Source organism: Phascolarctos cinereus, unplaced genomic scaffold (genome assembly GCF_003287225.1).
Source record: "Phascolarctos cinereus isolate Bilbo 61053 unplaced genomic scaffold, phaCin_HiC Scaffold_5;HRSCAF=322, whole genome shotgun sequence".
NCBI lineage: Eukaryota > Metazoa > Chordata > Mammalia > Diprotodontia > Phascolarctidae > Phascolarctos > Phascolarctos cinereus.
This window is the reverse complement of record NW_027555958.1, coordinates 27628227-27652556: the sequence shown is the minus strand read 5'-3', so window position 1 is coordinate 27652556 and position 24330 is coordinate 27628227. Positions and strand designations below refer to the sequence as shown.

General features: G+C 47.2%; 1 protein-coding gene across 6 annotated transcripts in view; it reads right to left on the bottom strand.

Annotated features, from left to right (window-relative positions):
- Window positions 1-5552: 5552 nt before the first annotated feature.
- The window catches only part of RABGEF1 (RAB guanine nucleotide exchange factor 1), a 42787-nt gene continuing 24009 nt past the window's right edge, over window positions 5553-24330 (bottom strand). For 2 of the 6 annotated variants that reach the window (XM_078154733.1, XM_021007054.2), the window contains exons 2-9: window positions 22558-22743; window positions 20842-21008; window positions 15109-15275; window positions 13631-13712; window positions 12707-12839; window positions 11610-11701; window positions 10133-10389; window positions 5553-7716 (exon numbers count right to left, since the gene is read on the bottom strand). In XM_078154733.1, the coding sequence (XP_078010859.1) occupies window positions 7318-7716; window positions 10133-10389; window positions 11610-11701; window positions 12707-12839; window positions 13631-13712; window positions 15109-15275; window positions 20842-21008; window positions 22558-22736 (1476 nt within the window). In that variant the 5' untranslated portion in view covers window positions 22737-22743 and the 3' untranslated portion in view covers window positions 5553-7317. Of the gene's footprint in view, window positions 7717-10132; window positions 10390-11609; window positions 11702-12706; window positions 12840-13630; window positions 13713-13825; window positions 14622-15108; window positions 15276-18744; window positions 18865-20841; window positions 21009-22268; window positions 22322-22557; window positions 22744-22993; window positions 23095-24330 lie in introns of those variants that run through there. The other 4 variants (XM_078154735.1, XM_021007052.2, XM_078154734.1 and 1 more) reach the window with 4 other exon arrangements.

The window sequence follows — 24330 nt, the reverse complement described above, 5'->3', positions numbered from 1 at the left end:
CCCCTCCCATCCTGCCTTTCAAAGAGCTCTAGTCATTCTGAATAAGTCTGAAGCCTTGGTCCTCCAGGGAGCTAATCTATATCCCATCCTACCACCTAGGTTTCTTTTGCAGGGAAGAGGGTAAGGTCGTGTAAATGTCCTTGAAAAGTTACCCATCAGCTATACCTGAAGGGCCCAGCAATAGCACTTCTAGGGCTATATCCCAAAGAGATCATACAAATGGGGAAAAGACCCACATGTACAAAAATATTTATAGCAGCTCTTTCTGTGGTGGCAAAGAATTGGAAATTGAGGGGATGCCCATCATCTGGGGAATGGCTGAACAAGTTGTGGTATGTGAATGTCATGGAATACTGTTGTGCTATAAGAAATGATGAGCGAGTGGACTTCAGAAAAACCTGGAAAGACTTGGATGGACTGATGCCGAGTGAAATGAGCAGAACCAGAAGAACACTGTACATAGTAACAGCCACACTGTGCAATGACTGACTTTGACAGACTTAGCTCTTCTCAGCAATGCAAGGATCTGAGACAATTCCAAAAGACTTATGATGGAAAATGTTATCCACATCCAAAGAAAGAACTATGGAGTTTGAATGCAGATCAAAGCATACTATTTGCTCTTTTATTTTTTTCCCCACTGCTGTTTTGTTTTGTGTCCTCTTTCTTGTGGTTCCTCCTGTTGGTTCTAATTCTTCTTTACAATATGACTAATGGGAAAATATGTTTAATAGGAATGCATATGAAAAGCCTATATCAGCTGTCTTGGGGAGGAGGGTGGGGAGGGAGGGGAGAAAAATTTAAAACTCAAAAGCTTATAGAAGTGAATGTTGAAAACTAAAAATAAATTAATATTAAAAAAAAAGTTACCCATCAATCCAACTTTATAAGCCCCCCCCACACACATTCATTCAAGAGATGCCTCATCTTTATTTCCAATCCATCTTCTCTGGGCAAGGCTGCCTGGTCACTATAGTTTTAACTTACCTTGTTCTGCCAGTCTTTCTGATCCAGGAAGGTAAGTTAATGATAAACTCCCATCTGAAATGCATTAGCCTAGTTTTGATTTAAAGGGGCATCTGATTTAAAATGTCTACACAAAGGTTAAAAAAAGTCAGATTTTTTTTGGTGGTCATTTTATTTTTTCCAACCCATGGCAATACACCTCAGGGGGAAGTATCTACAAAGAGAAGGTATTTTTGTAATGGAAACAATCATCTTTTAGATCATGTGTGCGGAGTGGACATAGTAAAACTCAGTAAATTAATTTTACATAATGATGAAATCAGATTTGATGTAGCAGCTTTCATAACTATCCCAGGACAAAAATGTAACAGCCCATATACATTGATGAACTGGACACTGAATTGTCTGTACCTGAAGACCAGGCTGTTAATCCAAGGACTCAGAGGCCATGGTCAAAAATACTCTAATTTTATGACCTAAATAACTAAGAGCTGAGGTGTGTTTTATGATGCAGAGGCTGTAGGTTCAAATCCTGGCTTGGCTATTGATGATGTCTGTGGCCTCCTTTTCTTCCTCTGTAAATGAGAGTTGGATTGGATGACCTCTAAGGTCAAGGGTTCTGCTGTCCAGTGGCTGGACAACTGCCTCCTTCCTGGAATGTTCTGTCCCCCTCTAGATCCCACCTCTTTTGAAGGCTAAGCTCAAATCTCGCCTCCCCCAGGCAGCTTTCTGGAGCAGTCTGAGCTCTCCCCGTAACTCACTGTAGGTATCGTGCAGACCTTTCATTTAGTGATTAGCCAACACTGCCTTGGAACATGTGTTGTTATTATTTTCTATGATTTCTTGAATGATTTGCATTCCTCTCTAGAGTATCAGCTCCTAGAGGCCAGAGATTGTCTTCTGGCCCTTTGTATCCCGCCCAGCTCTAGAATTCGAGACCCCAAAGGAATCCTGGAGGTCACTCAGCCTAACCCTTTTGATCAACTGAGCTGCAGTGAACGACTGGTGTTTTTGGTTCCCACCTTACAAACGGACTTGTCTCAGAGAAACTTTTTAAAAAACATTTTTTTTTACTGCAATGAGTGTTGTAGAGGTCAATCGATCAAACAGTAAGCATTTATTAAGTGACTACTGTATGCCATGAAGTGAGCTGCCCAATGGGGATGCAGAGTTTAAAAATGAAATCCTCTTTACCTTAAAGAAGGGTACATTCCAAGAGGGGAGACATGTATTTAGATAAGTATATACAAAAGAAATGCCAGGTACTTGGAGGGGGAAGGCACTAGTAGCTTGGGGGCAATCAGAAAGGCTTCATGTTGGAGGTGACATTGGAAGTGAGTTTTGAAGGAAGCAAGGGATTCTATGAAACAGGTGTGGAACACTCACAACAGAGGCATGGGAAATGGCCACTGCGAGGGGATGGAGACAAGAAATGGGGAGCCATGTGTTAGAAGCAGCAAGAAGGTCGGTTATGCTGGACCACAGAGGACAGGAAAGATGCAAACAAGCATTTATTAAGCACCTACTATGTGCCCGGCACTGTGTGCTAAGCACTTTACAAATGTCTCGTTTGATCCTCACAACCACAACCCTGGGAAGTAAGTGCTGTTATCATCCTTGTTTTACGGTTGAGGAAATCGGGGCAGAGAGAGGTTATGACTTGCTCAGGGTCACAAAGCCAGTGTCTAAAGCAGGATTGGAACACAGGTCTTCCTAACTCTCGGCCCAGCACTCTACCCACTGGACCACCTATCTGCAGGAAGAGGAACAACAGATAACACAGTTGGAAAAGTAGGTTTGGGCTTTAAAAGCCAGAGGATTTCTATTTGATCCCAAAGGCAATAGAGAACTACTGAAGTTTTTTAGGTTGGAGAGTGACCCCATCTGATCTGTACTTAAGGAAAATCACTTGAGCCTGTCCAGTCCTCCAATGGATTAGAGAGAAGGTAAGACTTGAAACAGGGAAACCACCTAAGTAGCTACTGAAATAGCCCAGGTCAAAGGCAATGAGGCCGGGACTAAGGTGGTGGCTGTTGTGAGTGGGGAGAAGGGGAGAGATGTGAGAAATGTCGTGGAGGGAGAAACAAGGTTTTGTAACTGATTAGATACACGGGGCCAAAGGAGAGGGAAGAGTTGAGGATGATGGTGTGACCCTGGGTGACTGGAAGAATAACAGTCCCCTTGACAGAAATAGGGAGATTTGGAAGAGGGATGGGTGTTGAGGGAAAGAAGACTGAGTTCAGATTTGGATGTGCTGCATTTGAGATTCCTGCAGGGCACCCAGTTTGCAATGTCCAGTAGGCAGCTGGAGATGTGTGATTAGTGTTCAAGAAAGAGGTTAGGATGGATCTGTAGACCTGGGAAGTCACCTGTGGAAGATGACAATAAAATCTATGGCAGCTGATGAGAAGGACATAGAGAGAAAGAAGAGGGCCTAGGACAGAGCCTTGGGGTTCACCAATAATCAGTGGGTTTGACAAGGATGACCATCCAGCAAAGGGGATGCAAGAGTGGTTAGAGACATGTCGAAGAGCCAGAGGGCAGTGCCAGGAAAACCTAGAGAGAACACAGGAGAAGAGGGGCGGCAAGAGTAGCAAATGCTGTACAGATGGATGAAGGCTGAAAAAAAAAAGGCCATCAGATGTGGCAATTAGGAAATCATTGGCAATTTTGGACAGGGAAGTTTCAGTTGAGTGATAAGGTCAGAAGGCAGACTGCAAAAGGTTAGGAAGAGAGGAGGGGATAAGGAAGTAGAGGTAAAGCACACTGGACAATTTTTTCCTAGGAGTATGGCCACGAAAGGGAGAAGAAGTATAGGTCAACAGCCTTAAGCTATTAAGAATGGTAGAGTCTAGTGAGCTTTTTCAAGATGGGGGAGACCTGGGCATGTTTGAAGTCAGTAAATGGGGAAGATTAGAGAGGATGATTAGGGACAGCGGGTGCAATTTGCTGGAAAAGATTAGAGGGGATGAGACCACAAGGGTGCATGCAGAGGATCTGGCCTTGGCAAAGAGATCACTTCATCAAATACTGGAGTAATGGAGAAAATGGAGGATGCTGTATGTGAAGAAATGTTGAGGTATAGACAAGGGGAGAAGAGGGTGCCCATCGCCTCTATTTCCTCAGCAAAGCATGAAGTGTGGACTTAATTCAGACGGAGGGTATGGGGGGCTTGAAAAGAAAAGAGGTCTGGAGAGCACAACAGAGAAGGGAGGAGTGAAAGGACTGCCTTGCTGTCCTGAGAGCTCAATCAGGACTAAGTAGCCCAAATGTGCAGCCGGCTGCACCCAGCGTCCACACAACACCGGTCACAGGTCCTAGACAGCGCCCTCAACGCCAGCCAGTGCCGTCACAGTGGTAGGGTCTGCGTAATATATATACATATTAAAGGCTGGGTCCCTTTACTTGCTTCTGATGAGGCTTGCCAGCCTCTGGCTGCCCTCCAAATACAGGGAACTAGGTTTCTTCTTATTTCATAAGACTTTGATTAAGTAACGACGGTTGATTCTTATTGTTTTGACAACAATGATGGCATTCCCGGGCAACCGCTTTCACGGGTGGATTCCTTTCAAAAACAAACTTCTCTTGAAATACTCTGTACCATCAGAATCGCTGTGCGTCTCCATGCAGAGTGACCACTTTGGGTGGTGTGTCTCTTACTACAGGATTGATCGCTGCCCCAGGATACACAGTCCCTAAATGGCTATCTTTTGAAAAGAGCATGTGAATCACAGGAGTGACGCACATTTGTTGGTTATAGATTATGTAATCAATCATCATTTATTAAGCACCTACTGTGTGCCAGGCACTATACTAACAGAAACCTATTCAAGGTGCTAGTCTGCAAACATGCCACCTGTCTCCAAACCAATTCAGTGTCTTGGGGTATTAAGAAAGGCTTCCTCTAAGAGGTGGCATCTGGGGTAAGCCTCGAAGGAAGCTTAAGGAGTCTTTCTAAGAGGCAGAGATGAGGAAGGAGAGCGTTCCCACCAGGGAGGACAGCCCAGGAGTGGGGAACCTGTGACCCTCTGAATGAATCCAAACTTCACAGAACAAATCCCTTTAATAAAAGGAGGCCACACGTAGGTTCCCCACCCCTGCTAGACAAAGGCACGGGGCAAGAGACAGAATCAAGTTAACCTGGGATGTGGAGTTGGGGAAGGGAATTAACATGAAATAAGCCTAAGAAGGTGAGACTGAAGCCACATCGGGAAGAGCTTGAAATGCGAACAGAAGGAAACTGTATTTTATCCTAGAGGCAACAGGAGGCCACAGAAAGTGTTTGAGCAGGGGAATGGTCTGGTCAGACTGGTGCTGTGGGAAGATTATTGTGGCCACTTTATGGAAGATGGATTGGAAAGGGGAGAAAGCAGAAGCCAGGAATGCGGTTAGGAGGCCGTTGCAATCATAGCAGCATTCTGCCAATATCCGAGTACAGGGTTAGGTACAAGACAAAAATGTTGGCCTGAACAGAGAGCAGGGGCTCCTCTATCTGACCAAGGACAGATGTAAGTGAAATGAATCCATGTCACAACCCATTTTGTTGACAGGCAAGACACTGAAAGAATTCAGCCTTCATGAGAGGGTGATGTCCATATTTTTATTCCACAAAAGCAGTGTACAGCAGTAAGAAGTTTTGTACATTTGTGGGAAAGTGAGACTGCGTGTACCTGGATTAGCACCTAGAGAACGTGAGGAAATGAACACCCTAAAGGAAAAGAGGCCCCTTCCAAAGAGTCACCTGGGTCACAGATTAACTAAAAGCTACTCAGCCACTGAATTACCTGCTTCATCTACTGGAGCACTTATGGGGACCAGTCCTCGTTGGGACAATCTCTGCATCGGGGGGCAGCTTCTACAAGTAAATAAAGTGGCAGGGAGAACGGACACATCCCCACAGGGGCCTGAAGTCACTGCAGGGCACACCAAGTTGTGCTAGTTAGAGAGTCTGTGGGAGAATAAGGGAGCCTTTCCTAATGATAGTGTGACATGGCATCGCTCCAGAAGGCTGCCTTCAGAGAGCATGGTGGATGTTACAGGTACACAGAGGAGTCCTGCTGAGACTTACTCCGGAGAAGGATTGAGAAGACAAAACATCCCACTGGAGTACAGGCCTCCGTCCCATGGAGGCCTCACAGAGTTTCACAAAACAGCAAAACTGCCAGGCTGAGACACACAGTGCCTGGAATGTGCCATGCGGTGGTTCATGTAGTTGATGACACAGAGGGTGAGGTCTTTGCTTTGTCATTCACAGAACACGGAGTGCAGGTCAGCCGTCTTGGTCAGTCCACAATAACAACACCCAGGCCCAGATGACAAGTCTGGCTCAATAAGTGTGACAATGGAAGTGTTCTGTGCAGGCTGAGATCGTGACCATGTCTGCCCTGGGCCAGAGGCACCCTTAACATCTACCGATCCGCATTATTGTGCCCCCCTGCCATCCCCATCCCCACACCATTCACCATGGTAACCCAAGCCCGGGGCCTACTGCCTCCACTCCTCAGCTGCCCTGAGCAAAGGAGACTCACACAAAGAGGGGCTCGTCTAAAGGGCAGGGCAACAGCGTGGCTCAAGGTTTTTGATGGGCTACCTAACAAACAGTGCAATGATGTCAGGAGAAGACAATCCATGCCTTGATAAGGTCCTAGTCCTGGCTGACAGAATTACAAAGTCAGCGCATGCAGTGTGCTACTAAAACAAACCAATCCTGGACAGCTGAACGTCTCAACTCTGCCAGACTCACTGAAGGGGGCTCAACAAAAAGTGATCGGGGGGTGTTAAAGAGGCAGACAATCATACATCATTTTGCATGAAGAACAGAAACTCACACATTGCCATGCACAGCAGAAGTACCAATTTTCTTTACATATTTACAATTCTACATATTTACTCATCAATATATTTTCCATCTTTATAATTACAAAATAATCTCAAACATGGGGACACAGTAGTACCATTAGGTTCTCTCTTGAACATATGTGACCTTGCCCTAGTCCTCTTACATTTAAAGTAATGATTTAACCAAAACTAAATCATAGTGCATGCCTGGGAGGAAGCAGTAAGAAAAATCTGTTAACGATGCTAGTGTTTCTTAAAAATGACAATGGCTTTGTGTAGAAAAGGCAGGTTCAGTTAAAAAAATACACAAAAGCCTCATAAGAACCTACTTTAATAACTAAAATAAATAGTATTTATTACACATTAACCTGCCCCCCCAACTGTACCTTAAAAATGTACTTCCTTAACCCTAAGTATGTCCTTCTTCTCCGCTGCCCTCCAATCAGCAGGAAGTGAGTCGTACAGCCTAACTCGGGTCTAGGTCCTAGCCAACACTTCCTGGGTAAAGGGGCATCATCCTGCATAGACCTGTGGCTGCAGGGGCGGGGGCAGTTTGTCATTTTCGACATTCTCTGAGTCAATGGCTGCTAAAGGTTGGCTAGGGGGCTTGAGGTCCAGGGGATATTTCTCCACAATATCCTGAACCTCCTTGGCAATTCCATCAGTCCAGTCGATGAGGTCTTTTTCAAGCTTCTTGGCCTGGCTCATGAGCCTTTCTTGTCGCTCATTCAGCTGAGAGAGGAGATCTAAGTTCTTATACATCTGTTTCACCCCGAGGCAGGCATCGGGAGCCCAGGGCTCAGACTCCTGCTTCTTGGGAGAGGTCTGGCCCGACATGTAGCGGTCAAAGTCCTCCTGACTTAAATTCAAAGACTGAGCATCCAGTTTCTCAATGAAAGCCACCGCACAGCACTGTGAAAGGAGAGAGAGTGAGAGTGAGAGTGAGAGAGAGAGAGAGAGAGAGTGAGTGAGAGAGAGAGAGTGACCATGAGCCCAAGTGGCGAGTCAGAACCCCCTCTGATGTGGGGTCTGCTCTGTGACATGAGGGAGGGAGAAGGCTGCAGTGAGGGGGCTCCATGATGATAGGAAACGGAAGGGCTTATTCTCTGAAAAACCCCTGCCTGGACCCTTACCTGCCCGACAAGCAGCTCTTCAAGGCTTTGCACACGTGACAATACTTACCGCTAGTCTGCGATACAACGGGCTGAGGGGAGCCAGCGGAGGGGCTCAGACCAGTGAGGGCACCAGGGCTGCCCCCCCCACCCAGGTGCTTCACCAACTAAGGGCTCACCATCCCATCCCACTCCCATCTACATCCACAGAACTGCCTTCTCTTTCTTTTTTTAAAATTTTTATTTTTTGAGGCAAATAGAGTGAAGTGACTTGCCCACGGTCACACAACTAGTAAATGTCAAGTGCCTGAAGCCACATTTGAACTCGGGTCTTCCTGACTCCAAGCCCGGCGCTCTCCGCACTGTGGCGCCACCTAGCTGTCTTGCCTTCTCTTTCAGTTCATCTCGGGCTCTCTTGCTTGTCTCCAGGCACCCGACCACCATTCCTTTCACCTTTAGAATTTTCCTCTTCTACCCATCAAATACCAATTGCTTCGCATAATTATTTAATGACCCCATGGCCACAGATCTTCTCTTCATCTAAAATGTACAAGCTCTTCAAAGTCAGAGAAAGCAGCCTTTGTACCCCCACGGCCTGGAATAGGGCCCTTTAGAGGGGTCAATGCTGAGTAGATATCTGCAGTATCTAAGAAGTCCTGCTCAGCTCCTCCCTTCCTCAAGAATCTCGGTCCTCTGTTCCTAGGAGACTCCCAGCGCCAGCCTTAGCCTCCTAACCTCCAAGTCCTGCAGAATTCCCTGGTTTTCTCTTCCTCCCCCCAGACTCTAACCCTACCGGGTGAGGATCAGACCTCTGAACCACCACTGTCCACGCACAGATGAGAGCTGCCTATTGTCAGTGGAATGCAGTATACATTTTCATTCCCATTTTAAAGAAACCGGCGTAGGTGAAACTCAAGAGAAGACAGGGAATGATCAGATTCCATCCCAGCCCATTCTCCTTTTGCAGACTGCAGTCCCAAGAGCCAAAGGCTGAGAAGGAAACAGAACCACCTGCTTTGCCAAGGCCAGCTGAGCATGGGACCCCAAGACCGACATTTTGGTACGTGCCCTAAGGACGCGTGGCCCCCAGCCCTCCCTGCCGCAGCCCTTCCTGTTTTTTAATCACCTATATGTGCCAGTAGTGTATATATACACATGTATAAAATAAGATGACACAATGTATATTATAGATCAGCGCTTCTTAAGCTGTGGGTGGCGACCTCATGGGGAAGCACTGAACGGCAGGGAAGCAAGTGGAAAAAGTTTAAGAAGCCCTGGGGTAACTAAGTGGCGTAGTGGATAGACCACTGGCCCTGAAGTCAGGAGGACCTGAGTTCAAATCCGGCCTTAGACCAAACACTTGACACTTACTAGCTGTGTGACCCTGGGCAAGTCACTTAACCCCAACTGCCTAAAAAAAAAAAGTTTAAGAAGCCCTGTTATAGATAATATGATTTTTTATATATATATATATATATATATATACACACACACACACATATATATATACATATATATATGCATATATGTATATATACATATATATGCATATATGTATATATATATATATTATATATTATATATATATATATATATATATGTATATATATATATATATATAAAAAACAGAGATGGGAATCGTCCTTCTCAGAATCAGTAATAACCCAAACAATGAGGCTCTCAGTAGTGGAAAACAAGCTCACCTCTTCCTAATTCTCAATTGGGATATTATTTAGTTTTGTTCTTCAAGCAAAATCTCTGCTCAAATTGTCACCTTGAGGAAGAGCATAAAAAAATTAACCCCAATTTTCCCTAAACTGTGGTCCAAGATTTGCCCTACTGTTGTTGGAACATGGCCCCCTTAACTCAAGAAGCATGGCCTAATTTAATGGCTCCTATGAAATGCACCGAATGAGGTAGCAGTGAGTGAGGCTGGCCCTACTCTGCACCCTTGCCAAGCTATGGGGACTAAACATCACCAACCTCATGAGCTCTGGCTAAACAGTGGATGAGGAGGTGTCGATGGCGGCGGTGGAAATCTCTATCATCGAGTTTACGGTAAACTACTGGTCAAGAGAGGCCTGGGTTGTGACCTCCCCGTAAGAAGTGTGGAGGGTTTCCTCCCAGCTCAAGGGGGTCCTCTGGCGGACCTCTCAACCAGACTAAGGGCCCGACCCGGGCTATCACACTGAGAGAAACACGAGCCAGACACCTACCAAGTTGGTAAAGTAGTAGCCATCCTCCCCAGTCATCAATCGGCTGGGATTACAGAAACGAGTGATATACTGGATGTTGGACTGAAGGCGTGGCGGGTTGCCCTTCAGGACAATATAGATGAGGGTAGGTAGGAAGTCATCAGCGGATGCTGGCTCATTCTTGGTGATCTTAATAGCATTGAAGATGTGTTTGCTGCATTTGGTGATGCAGGCCAGCTTGTCTCGGGGGACACGCTTGGAATCCATCTCAATAATGTCTACAGAGTAGAAAAGAGGTTGCCTCCAATCAAGAGATTCCCATAGGATTTACATCTTGTCCCAAGCTCACCCCACTTTAAACAAAACCCAGTGAGTGAAAATCTAGAAAAGTCAGGAGATAATCCTTTGCTCTAAAAGAATTAATTGCCGGTGAAAGCTCCTCGTTGTTAAGGGGATTCCTTTACCTAAGGAGCCCTTCTAACACATCCGATGCTCAGAATCCAAAGCACACGCCCCCCTGACAAAGGGGAAATGACATCCTCTCCATAGATCAAAGTCTGAAAGCCAGCTGGGTTACACTCACATTGTATTGGATGACTATTCAATTTACATGTGCTCCCTCCCACACAGCTACTACATAAAGCAGAGTGGTCTGCATTTGAGAACAGAATCCAACCACAAAATAAAAATCCTTTTTCAGCAATCAAGCCATTCAGATCCAAACTGGCAAAGAGCCTGGTGGAGTAGGTATGTCACTGTGCTGTCTCTAAACACTTAAAATAGAACTTAAAGTGTTTTTTTCTTTCTTTCTACTATGAACTTAAATTCAACAAACATGAATAATTTATTTCAATATGTAACAAACAACAGAAAAAGAAGAGGCCTTGGTGACTTTTGGAAGGCTGGTCTGGATTGGTGAACTCGGTGGTGTGGAGCGTGGTACCAGCAGGGAAGCCAGGATCATGGGCTCAGTCCCTACGTGGTTTTGTTGGCTGCGCTTAGGGGGCAATTTCTGCTTTGCTGCCACAAAGGGCACCACCAAAAGGACTGAGAAAGACAGGGATGGCTTATCACAACCAGTAACTGCTACTGGAAAAAGGACGCCACACGCACATCCTCCTGACAAGAGCAAGGAGCAGCGTCTGCACTTGTGAAGACGACCTTGCTGCCGTGTGCGTGCTCCCTGGGAACACCAGCCCACATTAGGTGGGGCTGAGCAGCCTGAGTGCCCTGATCATGGCACCAAGTCTTGAGAACCCACATTTACCAGGTGTTAAGTTCAATGGACAAGAAAGAAGTAGGCACCTCAGGCACTGACGACTGGGACTCAGGGGCGTGCCTTCCAGTGGTCAGGGACCTCCAGCACATCAGCCTCACCACATTCCAGTCTCGGGCCTCACTCCCCATAAGGAAGAACGGGAATTACTCTAGCCCTACAACAAGAGCCTAAAAGAGGCCGTCCTTCCCCAACAAGCCAACCCTTAGATCTCGCACTGACCTGTAATGGCTTTTACTACCATATCAGAGACTTCTGGGATTTCTTCATTAACAGGGACACAAAGCATTTGTGGAGTAACCCAGTGCAAGGCTCTATAAAAAGAAAGAAATTAATGGGAATTTGCCATGCCAATCAAGAAATTTCTCAAGTATCTATGTGGGCAACTGAGCTTGCCAGTTGCTTCAGTTAAGGAAAAGTAAGGTGCTAACCTGTCTAATTAGGAAATCCAGGAACGAACCCAGAGTCTTGCACAGTGTATATGCTCAATAATTATTTGTTATCTGACCAACTGGTATTCCCACCAGGGTACTTAAAACACCAAGTCCACCAACAACAATAACAAATGTGAACAAGATGAAATGAAATTATCCCAGAGGAGGCTGACAGGTGTGCTAACACTGGGCTTATCACAGTTAACTGAAAGAACACAGGCCCAGCACGCAGAAAACATGGATTCTAAAGCCAGTCCTGCCTCCCCCCAGCAGCGTGCCAACATGAGGAACACTCTTGGGGCTTTGGGGGCCTGGATTCCTCCTCTATAAAATGATGAAGTCGGGCCAAACCAGAGGCGCTTCATCTCTTTGGAGCCACAGACTCCTTCAGCAATCAGTACAGTGAAGCCTGGGGACCTCTTCTCAGAATAGCGGTTTTAATGGGTAAAGTAAAATCCATGGGATTACTAAGAAAACTAGCTATGCTGGAATGCAATGATCACAGTGCTTCACAAACAAGTGCACGGATTGTGGACTTGATGGCCTCTCTCCATTCTAAGTTTTCAGGGGTGCAGTGGAGGCCTGACATTAGAGGGAGATTTCTGGGAGTTGGGGTTAAGACACTGGAAAGAAAGACCAAGACACCTTACTCCTAGGAGAGTGTCACGCCCCTGCCCCTACCTTTAGACTTCCATCACGGCTGTGATTTTACTTCAGAAGGCCTTCGATATGAAGCTACAAAAGTCTTCGCTTACAGTGAACCAGGGCAGGGGAAGCAGAGTCTGCTGCTTCGCACTTCCCCTCTTGACTCCAGGTCATTCTCAGAGGCTCAGTTCCCTCCCCCACCTCAGCTTTTTCCTCAGGCCAGAATAAGAAGACGCCCACCTGATCCGCTTCTGAACGGCCAGATCTTTCTTCTCGTCATCGGTGGTTTCTGGACAAAACACATACTTGTACAGGCGCGTCATGACGTACTTCTCGATCTGATCCATCACCTTCTCCATCTTCTCTGGGGGCACTGGGAAACACACATGTGCACATCTATTAGGAATCCCCGGGGCAAGCCGAGGCCTTTTTGTTAGCTTCCCTCAGTAGCTAAAAAACGCCACCTTATCACCAACCTGGTGTAACCGTAGAATAATATGAAAGATGAAGAAGTCTGGCAGTCATACACCTTGCAAGTAAAATGAAGTAAACATGTGCACACACACATGCCCACACACACATATGTGCGCTTTCCTTCTTGAAATGACATGAGCTCTTAATACTGATTTTTAGGGTGATTCTCTTCCTGGCTTGGCCTGTTTTGATTTGTGGGTTTAGAAAGAGGTGAACATAGGATACAGAGTCTGGTCTGAGGGTACACTCAAACCCCTATCAATAGCCCAGAATTCAATGTAGGGAGCTACGCCCCCTGCTTAAGAGAAACATCACAGCCGGCAAAAGAAATGCCTGCACTGAGCCTGGGCTCCTCCTCTCATCTCCCTGGGGCAAAGGTCCAGAATGTGTGCCTGCTTGAGAGACCAGCACGTGTTCTAAGTACACACTAACTCGACAGATGTCATAGCCATATGAATTGCTTTGTGATCAATTCATTTCCCTTCCACCTGTTTACTACGATCAGGTGATAAATGCGGCTGTCCTAGACAAAGTTCATGGGGTGATGCCCCAGGACCGACCCCAGGAGCGACAGCAGCTTCTGTGGGAGCGGGAAGAAGAGCTTTTGGCTGCCGCCATGGCACTCAGCAGATGCTGACCCCGCCGGTGCCAGCTAACGTGGGAGGACAGAGCCAGAAGTGGGTCTGTTACCTTTCCCCCGAGTCTGCAGTCTCTCGGCTACATTCTGGTAAAAATCCTGCACGCCTTCTGACTGCTCCTCGATACTCAGCTCCTACGAAAGAGTTCAGATGAGACACAATCAGACCAGGTCGGCCGCATGGCCTCCAATAACCACGACCTCTAGTCTGAGAAGGCAAAGAAGTCCCTGACAGCGGCAGAACCGACCTGAGCCGTCCTCTTGACGCCGTCTCCAGAAACAGATGTGGCCACGTGAGAGGAGAGCAGAGCTTGCTGGTCAGGGAGTCTGTGCATAGTGGCTTCCTGTGACAGCCACTGCCTCATGGCTTTGGACAGATGCCAAGGGGAACCACTGCCTTCAAAGCTAGGGCAGGAATACTCCAGAAAAGGCAGGCACACACCAAAGCATCCTCTGTAACTCACCTCCGGCCAGCACAAATGCCCAGATCCTCCTCCTGCCTACCCCCTCCCCCAACCAGTTTTCTCCCAGAGGCCCCTCCCCTAAACTCAATAACTACAAAGGAAGATGGAGGAAACGTCAGCCACAGTGGAGGCAGGCACCAGCTTGCTGATAGCCGGCTAACGGGAGGTAAACCGAGGCGGCGCCGTCTGATCAAACACAGCTCATGGAGCCAGATCACTGCCTGTTCACTGGGCAGAGAGAGATGCCAAGGGCCACGTGGAAAAACTGAACAGCTATTTGTTCAGTGCTTCCTGAGTGCCAGATACCTGCCAGGTGCAGGGAGGCAGACACTAAAGGGAGGGGACAACGCCACGTGTACAGATAAATACGGGCTCCGTGAACAATGAATACAGAGACAAAAGGGGGGGGGCATAGAAACTGGAGCAGCCTTCAGAGGGAAGGAGGCAGGGAGGCAGCCCTGGAGACGAGCCCCAAGGGCACAGCATTCCAGGCCTAGGCACCCTGGGCATCCCAAACTAGGCTGGGCAGCAGAGTGGCCACACGCGCACCTCCTTGCCCCACCCCTGGCACCCTGGGAGCTTGCTTGGGTTCAAGTCCCTTCTCTGGGCCTCAGCCACTTCTTCTTCTGGGCCGAATGAGCTCTCAAGGCCTTCGGAGATCTAGACCAAAGTGTGAGCCGCCTGTTCCGCCAGGGTTCCCAATCAGCACAATGCAAAGAAGTCTATAAAGGAAACATCACTTTTTTGCTCCTGGCCTGCCGACTAGGATCGTCACAGGCTCCGAGGACCTGATGGAAGGGCCATGGGAGCACAGACGACAAAGGTCTGTCTGGAACCTGCTGTGGACGCACCTCGGCCCAGTGACCGCACTGCTGGGTAACCCATGCTCACGTGGGACCCAGATGAACTCTAGACGCAGGCTGGGGAGGGTGTGAGAGAGAACAGCAGGGCCCCGGCTCTCTCTCTGCCTTGGGCACCTTCACCCGCCCAAGTTTCCTCCTCTGGAAGATGAGGTACCTTTCAGTTCCAACATTCAGCGTGCCCTATTGTGACTGCCGGCCACCTACCCTTTTGTGATGCATGACTTCCAAAAAGCTCTTGGTCTGCTTATAGATCTCCTGGCCTGTTCTGTGGAAGGTCTTGAGAAATTCTATGAACTCCGTGGACGCCCTGTCTGTCTCCAGGCTGGCCTGCCGGTTTATGGAAGGGCCTGCAGCTTTTGCCTCTGGAATCTCTGCAGGAAGAGCAAACATCGTCAGGCTCATCAAGTAAAACAACCCATGCGAGTCATGGTTTAAAGTCTGCAACTTAAGCCACTGGAGTTATTTATGACCCGGGTTAAAATGGAATTCAGCCTGCTTTACATCTACACATAAGACAGCTTGTCTAAACCAAGCTGAGCTGCCCCAAACAAGTAGCGACCACCTCTCTTTGTGAAAGCACACTGTGGAGTGTTCAGACCCAAGGACAAGGTTTGCGGCTCCAGCCCCACTCTGGGCGAACCACCCTTGTGCTGCTCGCTGCTGGGATCACTGGGATGCTCTGCCTGGTGCCTTCCATCACTCACACTGAAATGCCACCGAGGGTTCAAAAAACAGGAGCTCACAAAATAGTCAAGGGGCAAACTGATAGTGGGCACATGTGCACAAGGACTCGGCTGGGCCACCCTGGCCTCTCTCAATACCCACTACCCATCCCACCCCACCCCATTCCTGGCAGGAAGGAAGAAACTAGATTTGAACCAGGGAATTCTCAAATGAGCTCACCCACCTCTCAGTCTGCCTGTCAGCTCCATTCAATGACTGATGTACACAAACGTAATGGAGCATAAAGAGAGACTGAGGGGCTGGGAAGGATGGAAAACATTCTCCAATCAGCCCATTCCAAACATCAACCGCTTCCCTTTCCCACCCCACAAAACAAATCCACTTCCACATGCAGAAAAAGGACTGATTTTGTGGTGGCAGACATGGACAAAGGGAAAGTTAGAGCTCTTCCAAAGAAAAAGGACTCCCTCTTGCCCAAATCTCAGCTTGCCGGATCTTGCTGGGCCTTGCGAGCCTTCCCAATGGAATTCTGCAGCTTCCACCCCACTCCAAATGTAGAGGAACAATCATTCCTGGTAACTAGGGACACCCACCAGCAAGCTTAGGAGTCTCTCTTATCCAGGAAGAAAAATAATAAACTCATGAAGGAAACAGAAGAAACAAAATCAACTTACTCTATCTCAGTATTACCCAACTGTCTCAGTATTAACATCTTTTATGCATAAAACTCATATGACTAAACTCAATAAAGGTTTAAGATAATAAAACTCAATATCCCAATTAGAGTGATTAATTTATTCAATGAAGGAATCACGTGCCGGCTAGCTGGAGGAGGATACACTCTAATAAGTGGAGCTATCAAATTGAGAAATCTACCTCTCCCCTGATAGGGTATTAACTGGCAATTAAGATGATACCGCACTAGCTCATGTCATCTTTAATCTTTCTCATGTTAAAGCAACAGGGCTAGGTTTTCCCAGGTAGTAGAAAATACAGCAGAAAGAAAGCGTGTTTTTATGGCTATCTTTCAATTTGACTTAGAACAAAATTTCATGTGATTTTAAATCACAATTTGATAGTAAAAAGGTAAATGGCACATTCTCTTTTGAAAAGTGATTTTTCTGACCTCCCTGAAAAGCCTGAAAGAATCTTATGAGCTTAAGAATTTAAGTTTCCTTCCAACACAACACACCGCAGAAGTAATCTGAGAACCAAAGTCATAGCAGGAAGAGATCTTAAACATCAGGAAGCCCCACTCTCTCATTTTAGAGATGAAGAAACTGAGGCTCAGAGAATTCAAGTAACTTAGGAAGAGACAGAGGCAAGGAAAACCCAAACCTGAGACCCATCGGCCAAGTGATCTTGGCCAAGTCATTTCTTCTCGGGCTCCTCCACAGAATGGCGAGAATGAAATTTAAAGTACCCAGCTCCTAGGGCTTTTGTGAGGGCTCAAATGAGATGGCTACGCAGAACAAGTGGCAACTTTTCAGAAGTGAGATGTCAAGCTGCTGACCACTGTTCCTTCTGGGATCGCTGCATAAGGGGATGATGGCAGGCACCAGACGGCGAAAATATTCAAATTCAATACATATTCATTAAGCTGCCTACAAAGTCCAAGTCGTAGGGCTACAGGACCTCTATCTCCCCAAACGCTTCCCCAGTTTGAGGATATTTTGAATTAACACATTTTACTTTTTAAATGCAAATACCTCCTACGGTGGTTAGCCAGTCATTGGTACCTTAGTGTGAATTATTCTAAAATTGTTTAGTCAATTTTTTCCCTTCCAACTGAGGTCATCTTTCCCTAAAGGAATGAGAATTTTGATTGGAGGATGGGGAAGGGAAGTCATAGAACAAAATACGGAACAGAGGGAACTTGGGAGGGGGATGGCCCAGTTGTGGCCTTGTAGCAGAAAGGGAGAACGAGTCCATAAGAAGATGGGAGAGAAAAGAGACCAGAAACACTCATTCTGCAATTGTGCCTAGGGCTGTAGTGGAAACTACCTGCCAGTTGGCCACTGAAAAGAATCCTGTGGGCGCTAGGGGAGAGCAGCACCTACACTGCAGCAGCTCCTCTGAAGTTTTAAGTATCCCATTCCCAGGATTAGAAAATCCAATAGAAGAATCCTGCAGTCTTTTCAAATTCAAACCCCATCCACAAACACTGACTGGGCTGCTGGTGTGGACACAGCGCTATGCTATACATGGAAGCTCAAAGCAAGTCTGAGAGGGCCCCTCCAATAGGCCCATCCCACCCAAGGGCTGAGAAAGGCTAAGCTAGGGAGGAGCCAGGAGAAGGGGACAGGAGGAAAGGCCCCACGTGACGAGGACAAGCCAGGCCAGGGCTAGTCTAGTGCCCCGCCCCACTGCTACTCCTGATTTCCCAGCGAGACCTCTCTGTGCGAGAAGAGGATGTCAGAGCAAGGACAGAAGCTTTCGAGTTTGCAACTAGGGTTGTGCCACTGCAGGGATCCGGGTTCCAGGAGGCCTCAGCAGCCACAGCTGCACGCTGCCCACGTTCCTGATACCAACTAGGTACTTTCACCCAGGCGCTTGTGCACAAGTGTGCAAAGAGAGAGCTTTCAGGTTTTTCAATGGGACTTTTAGACCTCCCATCTCACTCACATTTAGACATTTTCCCCTTATGATTTTCCTGAGTTAACCCACACCCAAAGGCATAATTTGGTCATTTCTAACATGTGATATTGACATTCCCATGCATACATATTTCAGAGTTGTTTAGCCACAGAACAGAGAAAGCCCACATGCATATCTTCAAGCCATGCAGAATTCTTTAAAAAAAAAAAAAGATATGTGTGTGTGTGTGTCTGTGTAAAAACACAACCAGAAATGGAAGATTTCAGTCCTGAAGAAAAGGGCTTTGGAGCACTGTTTTTACATATCCAATAAGCTTATTAAATTATCAAATCACACTGGGCATATGTAAAGTTCTTTGTACTGACAGCTTTTGAGATCTAAAGCAACTGAGTTTAAAGAGACACCTAAAGAAAGTATTGAGGTGTGGTTTGGGAAATCCCCCCCCCACCAGTTGCAGGAGTCAGAGCTGGCACAACCTCAGTTTGCAGACTGCAGAGTCAACTAAGTGAGCTTACTCAATCTAAGCAGACAGCGCCAGGCGGTCCCGAGCAAGGTTACCTTCAGAAGGCGAGGCCAGCTCCCAGACGGGAGTGAAAATCTCCTTCAAGTTCCTGAGCAGGTTATCAGCGTTTCGCTCCCTGCCAAGCTGTCCTTGCTTAAGAGTTTTCTCTTGAGCCACTGAAATCAATGCAGGAGCAAGAAAAACACCAAAAGCGAGACAAGCAAGCGATGGGCGAATGAAAAGGAGGAAGCCAGGACATGTGCAAGGTGCCTGGGGCTGTGCCAGGCTCAGCGGCTCCAACAGCTCCCCAAGAGCCTGGCCAAGGCAGCCAGACCAGGTCAGGGTGCTGTGCTGTGCGTCAGAATTGGCAAGCATCCCAACTGATGCAGGCCCAAAGAAGCCCCTTTTTGTGTTGAAATACACACAAAAATCCTTTTGAAAAACATGATTTCTAAGATGTCTTCTCTCATTCCAGCTTTCTATAAAGACGCGGAAGTAGAAGACTCTCATTTATAAACAAAAAAGATATGTATTCCATGCAAAAGCTTCAAGATCAAAAGCACCAGGAGGAGTTTAATTTAAAAGAAAGAAAGAAAGAAAGCTAGCAAGCTCTGTGCTCTTTACATAACATACTTCACATGCTTCCTAAAAGTCCTTTACCATGCACTGTTTTTAAATCCCAGAGGACAGCCCAGACACATGGTCAGCAAAATAGCAGACTCCAAGCCTGGAGCTGCATGTGTGGATTTCTACATCAGACACACTCTAGTGGCAGTTTGGTGAGAGCATGTGGGCCCAAGAGCTCCGGGTTCAAATCCCAGCAGGTCCATTCCTAATGACCAACACATCGAGCTTCTCTGAGGCTCCATCTTCTGCTCTGTAAAATGGAGTTTCCCAGATGATCCCAAAGCCCTCTCCTGGCTCGGAAAGTCCAAGATCCCTTAAACTTGTCTCAAACCCTGTGGCCATCACCTCCTTACCTGGCTTACACAACATAGCCTGATGTCACCCATTCTCAAGACTGGGAGGTTTTCTCCCAGAGTAGACAAAATTACTCCAGAGAGAGGGCTTAGTCCCTCAGCTTTAGTAATATACTACATGTCCACCAGGGCTGTGGGAGCTGTGCCCATCCCATTGACTCAGTCTATCAGAAATGCAAACTTTTGTGAATCACATTCCGAACACGTTCTTCACTCAGACACTGGAGATATAGATTCCCTTCTACAGATCACCAATACATCACCTGGAATAAAAGTCAGGAAACCAGGCGAGTGATAGGCATTCGAATCATACGGAGGATGGGCTTTTAAAACAGGCCATGTTTTAGTTCAAAGTGAATTTTCCTCTTAATGAGAAAAATAGCAACAGGCTCCCTGACACCCAGGACCTAAGGAGGTATTTCATTCACTCCCTTGCCCTCAGGACAGACCATGACTAGACTCCAGACTCTCCCCTAGGGTTCTAAGAATGGAAAACCTTCTTGAAGTGGGCTGCTCAGAAGCGAACAGCTACTCAGAAATAATAAGTCAGGAATACAACCTTAGGAATACCCCAGTAACTGCCCCACACTCCCCTTCATCAGGAACTCCTTGGCCCCAAAGACAGGGAGTCTTTCTAGCAGAGCTTCAGGCCCTCGGGCTCACTTGTCTGGTGACCTCAGAGGTCATTCCACAATTCTAGGCAGAGATTCCCACCAGCTCCCAATCTTAGAACTTCCTCTGACAGGACCAGCTCCCCTCTGGGATCCCTTCAAGTAAGGCATGCTTTCTAGCTCCAGGGGGCTTGTACAGTGGCAATAGAGACCCCACAGATCTGCTGACGTGGTCTGGAGAAATTAGCTCGGTCCTGGGAAAGGGAGCCTGGGGACAGAGCCCTCTGATGAGTCACGTACAAAGGGAGAAACTGTAAAGGGAGACCATGATAAGATCTGAGAAAACAACCAAGGAAGGCTCGAGGCCGTGTGTGCAAGGATTACATACAGATTACTCCATCCCCATTCTTCTGGTGATTTTCCCTCCTTGGAATGTTATGCCCCATGAGGTACAACTTCTAAATAAACTACCCATCAGCGTGAGGACTGGCTTGGCAGGGCTGTCCCAAGGCTTCCCCCCTGCCCTCCAGCCCATGCAGACAGAGGAGTGGGGGACAGTTACCTTTCTTGGGGCCACCTCGAGAGGAGGCGCTGAAGAACTTCTTCACTGTGGTCACCTTGCGACTCTTCTCGTTGGTTTTCTTTCCCTCAAATTTAGAAAAGGTAAGGGCCTGAGCCCCTTGGCTGCTCTGACTGCTAGCAAAGGCTTCTTCTTCCTCCCTCTGCAGCCTGCAGGGAGACAGCCGTGGCTAAGTTGGGATGTTCACCAAAACATTCCAGGGAAAGGGGTTTCCCGTGTGTCTAAGAGGATTTCCTCTGAACTCAATGATCTGGGGAGGAGCCAGAGTTTGAGAACCAGATGCTAAATCTACCCAAAAGGTCTGGGAAAGACAGTTCTCCTACCACAACAACCCTTCCCCCCACCCCCACTAACAGGCTGCCCTCTGGTCCATATACAATGAGTGGTGCCTCTGTATCCCCAACATCCAGCAAGGTGCTCCCAAGGCAGCAGGGGCTTGGGAAACATTTGTTTAATTGAATTGGTCTCATTTCCTTAATTAGAATACAAAATGTTTAGGGATAGGAAGTGCAGTTTATGCCTCTATCCCAGGACACACAGTAAATGCCTGAAATCTGCTTCACTCTTAGAAGTCAGTAGAGAGCCTCCAGGGCCATCTGGGACCCTGGGGCAACAGCCTGAAGATGCTTAGGATGTAGTGCCAAGGAAGAGGTTGCCCCAACAAGCATTTCTGACAAATTTATGGACATAAACCACTACTGTTTCTCAGACATGTCCAGCTATCACCTCTACTTGAAATCTGCTCTCTGCCACCAGAAAATTGCTCTGTGCCCTGGGAGTCCCTCCCCCCGACCCTGCCCCAGCCTCTGCTGGCTACCTTTGGCCTTCTCTAGCTCAGTTTCAGGTCTTCAAAGCACTTCCTGGTCATCTCTAGCACAGCACTGAGTGTCCCTCCACTTCACCCCTTCCCGCTCCCCTTCTAGGTGTTTCCCCTGTTAGAATATCAGTGTAAGGGCAGGTGCCGCCTTACTTGCTTTTATTTGCATCTCCAGCACTTAGCTGAGTGACTGTCACACATGCTCTAACCATCCATCCATCCATCCACCTGCCCAGTTTGGAGGTGTTCCCTCCTGTCAAATTTTATCACAATCCCATTACTGGGGAATACAAACCGCTTTGGATTATCTATATCATTTTTCAGGTAAGGCTCTGTTTCTGGATTAAAGGTTCTATACCTCAGAACAACCAATCGTATTTCTTGATTAATTTATAGATTAACCAAAAATATACATTGGTCATCGATTATCAGGATATGATGAGCATAAGTGTTTGCTTTCAGAGGGATTCTAGTGTAGCTACTCCAACAGGACTCATGCACAGGAACACAACAGACAGCAGAGGGGAGCAGAAAAAGCACTGAACTGAAAATCAAAGGAACCGAGTTCAAATCCTCCTCTGCCACATAATACCTGTTGGAACTTAGGGCAAATCCATTCACTTCCCTGGGCCTCAGCTTCAACATCTGTAAAATGAGGGGCTTGAATGTAATGATCAGTAGGATCCCTGCCAGCTCAGACAGTCTATAATTTCTAGAATATCGTTAAGTGCTCCATAGTCATCAACTCCTGCCTCCATTGGCCCCAACAAGGAAATCTGCTGACAATCCAATACACAGGAGCAGGAAGAGGATGGCTCCCAGGGAAAGAAGCACATGCCGCCCCCCACCCCCACCCCCAGCGGTAGAGAGCCGTCCCTCACCGTTCAGCTAGCTCCCAGTCCTCCTGAATCTGCCGCTGCCGGGCCTTCTGATACTCTTCCCTCCAGCACTTGGAGCAGAAGCCCTGCCATGCCGAGTTGCCATAATAACCACATCCTTTCTTGCACAAGAGCTCCGACTGGTCCACGTGAATCCCTCTGCGTTCAGACTTCAGGCTCATCTTCCTTCTAGTGACCAAGGAACAAAAGGAAGGAGTCAGAAAGAACTTCCTAGAAATTGGGTATCCTCCATGCAAGAAGGAAGTGCAGCAAAACCCAATGGAATTCATCCATAGCCCTGAACTCTCTCAGAGGCAGGGGAGCAAAGACGGCCAGGCCCTCGGGTCATAGACACTGAGGAGGGGTCTGGAGATTAGGCCAGAAGGACACCTTTGAGGGCAAAGTGGGTCTTTGCTAGCAAACTCTCTACAATTCTTACCCCAAAAAAACACTACTCAGAGATGTACCAGCGCTTTCTTACTCTACAATGTTTACTTTGGCTTTCTGCCTCTGAAGAAATATTTCTACCCACGTCCTTTATACAGCAATGCTGACTTAAGAGGAAGAAGGGGGGCTAGTTAAGGCATCAGTGACTTTGGGAAGTGACAGGGCTGTTTTGTTCCCAACGACCACGCCTCCATTGGTCAATAGAGGAGTTTCTCTTTGAGATTTGATGTGACATTTCCTGTGGATGCATACAAGAAACAACGTCCGTCACCTGGGTGACCATGAGAAGGAAACCAATGAAAGAGTCATCTTGGAGGGATTATGAAAGGAGTGAAGGGTATGAACACATCCTTTTCCTTTTTTAGGTATTAAGGAGAAAGATTCTAATTTAGAAAAGTTGGTTCCCAACAAGAGCGATGATGTTGGGGCCAGCAGTGGGCCAGGCTTTCTACAACTCAACTTTTCTGATAATGACAAACAGATTTTATCAGTCTGGTTAGGCTGACCCATTTGGCCAATGTCTACTTTCTCCCTGCATTCACTAGATATAGTCAGGGGTCAGAGGAAGAAGAGCCATTCTAGGATTGCAAAAGGAAATCCTCTAGGTGGTAACAGCACATAGATCGTAGCACATACAACCTCTGCCCCCCAATCAGAAAAGCTATCACTTATGGAGAGCTTTATTATGAACTTAACAAACACAAGTATTTCAATACACAAACCATAGAAAAGGGGATTGTGTATGAAATTATTAACTTCCTCGTCTGTCATTATTGCTGTCCAGTCGTTTTTCAGTTGTGTCCGATTCTTGGTGACCCCATCTGGGGTTTTCTTGGCAAAGATAGTGGAGTGGTTTGCTATTTCCTTCTTCAGCTCATTTTACAGATGAAGAAACTGAGGAAAAGAGGGTGAAGTGAACTGCCCAGGGTCACACAGCTAGGAAGTGTCTGAGGCTGGATTTGAATTCAGGTAGGCAAGTCTTCCTGACTCCAGGTCCAACACTGTGCCACCTAACTGCCCAATAGGGATGATAAAGGTGAGGGGATAGAGAAGATACGGATGGATGGGGTAAAGGATGCATAGAGATGGGTTTATCTTGGAAAGAAGGGTCCCCTCTTCATAAGAGACAGGAGAGAAGGAGGAAACAATAAGGGAAGATGTTGAGTAAAGTGAGATAAGGAAGAAGTGGAAAGATGGGACTCAGTGGGTAGCCTCAGTGAGGTATGGGAAAAGTCCTCAGCTGAGAGGGGTAGGGAAGGAGGTGCCATGAAGGTTGATGACAGAAAGGAAGGCTTAGAACAGCCCCTGTGGCAAGCAGGATGGTGACTC